A 7,444-nucleotide genomic window follows, 5' to 3' on the forward strand; every position below is an offset into this window, starting at 1 on the left:
CGGGCTTCTAGCCGGAACTTAATGCTTCCGAGCCTAACATCTCGATCCGACAGACGCGTAACCCGATGCTATCGTCCGCTCTGTACCAGCGCTGTCCAGCCTCCCATGTACCAACTCTCCGCAGTACTCACGCGCACGCTATGTATCATATTTCATCCACGAATTCAACTCTCACGAAGCGGTCGTCACTGCTTCCCGGCAGTAGGGTTTTGCTGTGCCGTCATCGCACGCCGCTCTGCAGGCTCTCGGATGCCGAGCCCGTGTGATGTGTGTATGGAGCATCGGGAAGTCCTCGCTGCAGTGGCATGGCTTCACCAAAGCCCCGCCTTATCATCCGGTCCTCTTCAATCTTCGAGTCTCGACGCCCGTTCGTGGATTTTCGTGCTCCGCGGCCCCTGACCGGAATGACGGCACAAGATCTGCGCTGCGGCGTGCCCGTGTCCTCACGAGCGCATTATGCTCGTTCTCGTGTCCTGCCCCACCGCGGGGCGCGCAAAACGTGCATCTTGTTCTCACTGATTCAGACTTATCGATGCGAGCCCAACCTAAACTGCGCGAGGGATATTGAACCCTGTCCCTTAGTACTAGTGCGCGACTCAACTCCGCGGGGACGCCCCCTGTCCCCACTCCCGCTCATCTCATACACGTGAGATCTGTGAGCGGGCGCGGAAGGGAGTGAGATTCGCAAGCGTTGCTGACGTGCGCCGTTTCACGAGAAACGACCGTGAAGCGGCGGACGTTGAGGAACAGCTGATCCCGCCTCGCCCGCGTGGCCGTGCCAGTGCCACCCATCGTGTCCCCCTCCGCGCGCGCGCGCGGAGTCCAGGCGCACGAGTGCACTCGTACCGTACTGTCGCGAAAGACTCAAACCGGCGTGGGCCCGCGCCAGGTCGTGTCGTGTCTCTCAGGGTCGCCGCGCATACCGGACCGCGGACTGCGTCCGTCCGCAACCGCCGAGGTCCATTAGAATCGCGACCCGATCGCGCTCCTGGATCCATCTCAGGCCGCGTCCAGCTCAAAACCCTCTGCCGCCGCCCTGATGCCCGCCGCTGTGGCACGCACTCGCGCAGGAGCCCAAGCTAGAAGTACCAGGGGCGGGGGGCGCGCGGCCAGTGCGGGCGTCGAGACGCGGATTCCGCGTCGACGCGGCCCACAAGTCGGGCCCGATGACGCGCGCGCGCTGACGGGGCTGGAGTCCCGGACTTGCGCGATGCGTGCGGTCGTTTTTGGTCCGTCGTTTATTCCTTGAGCGAGCAGGCGCGCGGGCGGGGTAGCGGCTGGGCGCTGAGCGCCTAGCACGAGCAGCCGTCGCGGGAGGAGGAGGCCTGGTGAGCGAGCGCGCGTGTGCGCGCTGGACTTCCGGAACCCGAACCCGAGCCCGCGCGTGTCAACGACGTGCGTCCACCGATGCGTGCGCGCGCACGGCGGTCTTGCGAAGCTCGCCGACGACGGGGTTCCGAGGGACAATAACAAGTGCCCAGGCCCGTCGTCGCGCGCTGGACTGCCAGAAATTAGAATAAAGCGCGCCCTCCCCGTCTCGAAGCTTGCCTTTCAGCGGGGCCGTTACGCAACCCGCGCCAGGGTCGCGCGCGCGCGCGCAGGGCGTCCACGTACGTCGTCCGAGCTTGAGCCAACCTTGGTCCGCTATCTGACAGCACCCCGCGGGCGCGCGGCGCCGGTTCCCCGGTGTGTCCAATCGAGCGCACCGACGTCAGCGAGACGGCCGCGGGACGTGTGGGCGTTGGGGCGTCGAGGATGCGTGAGTGTGCAGCGCGCGCGTTATGACGTGGATCGGGGCGCGGGGGTGCGCCCTGCTCGGCTCACGGGGATGCAGGTGTGTACTCTGCAGCACCGTCGGGCCTCCGCGTTGCGGGTGAACGGTGCAAGCAGAGTTTGAGGGCACCTTTACCGCCGTGCCCGTACGTCCTACCCGCCGCTTCGCGGTCTGCGGGGGAGCGCCGCTCGGAGGACGTCTGCAGCACTCCGCCGCTGCTCTAGCGAGTCGAACCGCCGCCCGAGAAGGTGAACAAGTCTACGAAAGGCCTCATTGTCCCGTGCTCCGGCGCCCCGCGGGTGGCAGAACCATGTGCTGTACAGCACCGCGAAGGCTCTAAGGGGCACACACACAAGGTGAGCCTGAGAGCCGGGATCTACCCGGGATCTGCAGGCGCGTGATATGAGCGACGCAACTGAAAATCGTGTTCGCTGGGTGCTATGTCTTGGTGCCGCGGAGACGACTCCAGCCGTCACACGCCTTCAGTCGATTCGAGTCAGCGAGAGACGTGGTTCACGCACGAGCAGATCCGACCGCTACGTATACATGTGCGCTCGGATCATCCGCCGCTCCGTGCGCACGTGGTCCTCGCAATGGCCAGCACCCGTCTCGTAAAACATCCCGTGCGCGGTGAATCGGACGGTCCTTGATCAGGCTGCTCTGACAGTCTTGATGCGCCGGGCTGCCTTCGCAGCCGAGGAGTCAGATTGGCCGAATGGAACATGGATGTACATGTCTTACCGCAGGGCCCTCGACGCTGGTGGGTGCTTCCGCTGGTCGCGGAGGAGAAGAGTGGTTTCCGCGCCAGCCGCGAACTGAGCGCCGCGGGATCCACAGATGGCGAAGGAGCGGGCCGGAGCTCGTACCATCGACCTGCGGGTGCAGGGTCGCGGGCGGTGAAGAAGAACGGGTTCACGTACGTCCTGCAACGAGCCGTGTTTGTGTAAATTTTATCGAACGGCGTGCTCGCCGTTTGCGAGTCGAGCTCGAGGCGGATCTAAATGCCGGGGTCTGGGCCCGGCAATTGAGGATGAAACTCGAAACCGTTGGGAAGGGTCGGGTTTGCTAGTCGATTTTGAGAGCTGAATTCCCCCATGTGCGAGGTCGGACTCTGTGTACAGCTGTTTTCTGTCATAGCGATGGCCCTCGCATAAATCAGCCTGTTCCAGCGGAGCTTCGCGTGCGCCTGCAGATGCGACTCGGCAAATCTCGGCAACGTCTGTTCCAGTCTCCGACAGCGCGTACGCGACAAAGTTTTGATCGGAGATGCTGCGTGCGAAACTGGTAGACGGCTAGCCGAAGGCCTATCGTTACGAAAACAGCTGTAAATCTGAATAGCATGCCGACAGACTGGGCATGGAGTTTGGGCGATCTGGAAGGGGGCTCACCGGGGTAAGCGTCTTGCTGTATGAGTCTGAGCAAGCCCCAATCGGACATGGAATCACAACTCCGCGAAGGGGTGGCCAGCTAGCGTCGGGGCTTTGACACGACTCCGCTCCACTCATCGCTCGCGATGGATCGATAAGGTCTCGAGAAGCCTCGGCGGGTGGGAAGATAGACGTGCACGAGGCGGACTCGAGGCGGCGGCGACGTCCGACCGCGCCGCGCAAATCTGGCGGTGGCGGAGTGGCCCTGTTCAAGTCTGGCGCAGAGGCAAACTGCGGGGCAGCTGGTGCTGCGGAGATGCATGCACAACTTGTGAAGAGAGCACGAAAGATGGAGCCCCTTAGAACACAGGGCTGGACCGGAGCATGCGCGTGAGGGGGGGGAGTAAAGGCTCGCGGAGGCATATTCGGGGTGCGGCAAGCGGATAAACAGAGGGGGTGATGGCCACCCCGCGCGGCGAGCGGGGACGAATGGGCAGGGGGAGAATGCGGGGGCGACGTGAAGGACAGACTCGCATCAGCGCACGACGGAAGCGAGGCAGGATGACGACGGCGCTCGCACGGCGCTCGACGGAGCTGTGGTCGATAGAACCGGCACGTGGGCGGACGTAAGGTGGAGGAAGGACGCGTGACCAGGCGCCGTCTGGTTTCGCGGTGCTGGCGGTGGCGGAGGTCAGAGCACGGACCGCGGTGGGTGGGGCGATGCGCGGAAAAGGCAATCATTGTTATCACCAGGAGGAGGCGAGGCGCGCGAGAGGAGAGCTGAGGGGATGACGCGCGGTGCGGACGCCGCCCTCGCTCGCTCACTCGCTGCACAGGCCGGCGGTGGCGGGACGCGCGACACTGCCCCACGTGGCCGGTGGGGGGCGCGATCTGCAGACGGCCTCTGCAGCTGGGGGCGGGGCGGCGGGCAATCGATGGGAGAACACGAGCTCAGTGCGTGTGCAGCGCATTTATGCAGCCAGGCGAGGCGGCGGAGGGGAGAGCGGCAGGCGGACGCAGAGGCGGAGGGTCGGGCACGTTGCAATTGCGTTGCAATCAGACCCTGAGCTTCTTCCGTAAGGCTGGCGCAAGGCCCTCCCGCCTCGCCTCCCCTTCCGCTCCTCCCACCACCCGCCCATTCTCCTCTCTCGTCTCGGCGATCCCAGCATCTCCCCGCCATCCGCATCCCTTTCACTCTATCTATCCACCATCTCCCCAATCCATCACGACCCCCGACGCCGCTTTTCCACTTGTTTATACCTTTCCCCTCTTCCTATCCTGCCACCTTGCTGTCTTTCCGCTCTCCCGCGGTCCGACCCAAGGCTGCAGCCCTTGACTACACCCCCGCGGCGCACGATCCACGTCTTCAATCGCTCACGCAAATCAAGCCCCGACGACCCTGTTTACCCACCAACATCTAACCTCCCCCCGTCTCCCAGGTTATTCTTAATTCGTAAGCACACGCCCCTTCCGCCTTCTTATAATCTCCTCACCCTCCTTTCCTCCCTCCCCTCCTGACTCTCGTCCTGGCGCCCATCATGTACGAAACAGTCACGACCACATACATCGTCCCACCGCACTTTTCTCCTCTCCACTTTGGCGTCCCAATCATCAAAAAACCAGTCCCTCGGCCTCGCCCCCCATACATGCTGCCGTCTACAATGACTGCTCGTCGCACCCCCAACCCCACTATCACCAAGGGTCCGTATCCATCCTTCGTTTACTTTTCTCCCCTTTGCTCCCAGCTCAAGCCCGTCTCCCATCCAGACACAAACGGCCCCGGCCACTGGCGCCTCGACTCCAACGGCGCCATCGTCGACAGTGGCGACTGGGAGCTCGCAGACGATCTCAGCAAGCTCCAGATTGGTGGCGATGGTGCCGAGGCCCAGGTCAGTCTCTTTTTTGTTGACTGCGCAACTCAGCGTCTGCGCTTCCGTCTCTGGGGATATTTCCCCCCCGGGCTTGGACCCGCAAGCCCGTCCTCGTCCCACCGAGCTCACACATCAGCCCAGAACTCCATAGGCCTCGTCTCGCACTCTCGCGAGTCCTCTGCCGACACCACTGGTTCCCAAGGCTCCGCGATGTCGTCGGGAAGCCAAAACCTACGCGCCCCTCCTGTCACCCCACTCAAAGTAGGCGCCGTTGGCGAATCCCGGAACCGCCCACACTCGTACAGCGGCGGTCTGTCAAGTACTGATCTCGTTCGCCTGCAACAGGCGGGTGGAAGTCCCGGAAACACCGATGCATGGTCCTCCCCCCATGGCACCCCCGAGAGGCAAGCCCAGCAGGAGCAGCCCACGTATCCTTCCCTTCTGGCGTCTCACAACGGCTCCGTACCGCGCCTGCCAGAGGCCAATTCTCTCACGCGTTCGCAGGAAGACCTCTCGGGAGACGCCCAAGGGCAGCAGCGCCTGTTCAACGGACCTCATGGCGCTCCCATGCCGCCCAATGGTGCTCCGCCAGCGTTCGTTCATGGCAGGCCGCCCAATGTCGCCACCAACGTCCCTTACCGCCAGCCGCCTCCTCGTGCTGGCTTTAACCCCGCGATCGCTCCGGTCGTTCCCAGCCCGACCAACTTTGGGGGCTACCCGGCCCCCGTGCATCCCGGAGGGATGCCCTTGGCGAACCCGCAGCAGGATCTGTACAGCATGATGCTGCCCACGCCCCCTCTCGACAACCCTACCATGGCACGTCTTCAGCAGCAGTCTGGCGTCTTCCAGCGTACTCACCAGCATTCTGCTTCGGACCCTGCTTCCCTTCGTGACCCTGCCACCATCGCGCTGCTGAACAATGTGTTCGCTGCCGGACAGATGTACCCGCCCACAATGGCGCCCCCCGCACTGAATATGTTCCAGAACCAGTTCTACGGCGGCCCCGGCGCCGAGCCCTACCCCTCGCCAGAGATGGCTGCCCAGATGATGGCTCAGCTCCAGGCGCAGTACACGGGCCCGTATGGCGTCCCAATGGGTCCGCAGGGCATAGCGATCCACCACACGGGCGGTTCTCACTCGGGAACAGCGACGGGCAACGGTCCTAGCGCGAACAACCGCAAACTCGGGCTGTACAAGACGGAGCTCTGCAGGAGCTGGGAGGAGAAGGGCTCTTGTCGGTACGGCCAAAAGTGCCAGTTTGCGCACGGTGAAGACGAGCTGCGCAAGGTACAGCGACACCCTAAAGTCCGTAACTTCATTTTGGCGCCCGGCGTCTCACCACCCTTGTGGCATGTGCTCACGCTCCTATTTTTCTAGTACAAGACGGAGATCTGCAGGGTCAGTGTTCTTACGAGTCCAGCGCACAGATCTAAACTAATGTTGGACACACTGCGTAGACGTTCTGGGTTTCTGGCTCGTGCCCGTACGGCAAGCGGTGCTGCTTCATCCACACCGAGCTGCCCGCGAACGGCGGACCTCCGGGTGCCGATGGCGCTATCCCACCAGGCAACCTCAGCGGGCGTGAACGCTCTTCGTCAACGAACAGTGACCCGAACGAGGTGTCGACTTCGCTCCTCGCCCGCATCACAGCGAAGCGCTCGCAGGAAACCACCATGCACTCCAACTCTGGCAGCACGAGCACGACTCCGCCTTCAGCCGGATTCCAGGGTATGCCCGTCAATTCTGGTGGCGGCGGCGGCAGGCCAGAGGCTCTGCGCGTGAACACCAACGTGTCCGACGTACCGCTTGCGAAGCAGAACAAGTCGGCATACCCCACGTTCGCGAACGTGCACAACGGCATCCTCATGTCCGCCAACGACGAGCCCATCGCCCGTTCACCTGGTCCTGTGACCGCTGGCCCTGACTTTGGGCGTCACGCCAGCTCGAGGCTGGACATTGTCGGCTCCCAGGTATGTCTTCGCTTTCATGCCGTGCCGTGTCGCGCCGCCATGCGAAATTGCGCGCGCGACATGTGTGGGAAGTGGAACAAGCGCTGATTGAACTTTGTTTTCAGCGTGGTGGCCCGAAGACGGCCGTGAACCCGAATGTGCGCCATTCGTTCAACGGCAGCGAGATGGGTCTGGACCTCTCGTCGCTTGCGAACACGCCGACGACAGCCAACTCGGCGACGCCGGTGCAGAGCCAGCCGCCGACGCACTCGCAGAACGCGTCGCCAGAGCCTCAGCGGGTGTCCCGGATCAACGGCCACGTGCGCTCCGGCTCTGCGGGCAACTGGGGAGCGCGACCCGCGCGGCGAGTCATTTGACCGCGTACCCGTTGTCGTCCATTCCCGGCGGGGAGCTGAAGACAACTCGCCCTGGGCGGACTACAACGTCAACCAGGCGCGGCTCGCGGAGAAAAACTGGGCGTAG

The 7,444-nt window shown here is 63.5% G+C and overlaps 1 protein-coding gene across 1 annotated transcript; it reads left to right on the forward strand.

The window, feature by feature from the left end:
- Positions 1–4,787: 4,787 nt before the first annotated feature.
- BXZ73DRAFT_91698 (uncharacterized protein) lies at positions 4,788–7,444 on the forward strand (the record flags this gene model as incomplete). The annotated part of the gene is made up of 7 exons (XM_048026077.1): positions 4,788–4,842; positions 4,909–5,030; positions 5,064–6,317; positions 6,390–6,410; positions 6,470–6,982; positions 7,087–7,281; positions 7,331–7,444. The coding sequence occupies 7 exons, from the start codon at positions 4,788–4,790 to the stop codon at positions 7,442–7,444; spliced, it is 2,274 nt and encodes a 757-aa protein (XP_047874971.1).

This window comes from Epithele typhae (assembly GCF_022376455.1).
Source record: "Epithele typhae strain CBS 203.58 chromosome Unknown BXZ73scaffold_49, whole genome shotgun sequence".
NCBI classification, from domain to species: domain Eukaryota; kingdom Fungi; phylum Basidiomycota; class Agaricomycetes; order Polyporales; family Epitheliaceae; genus Epithele; species Epithele typhae.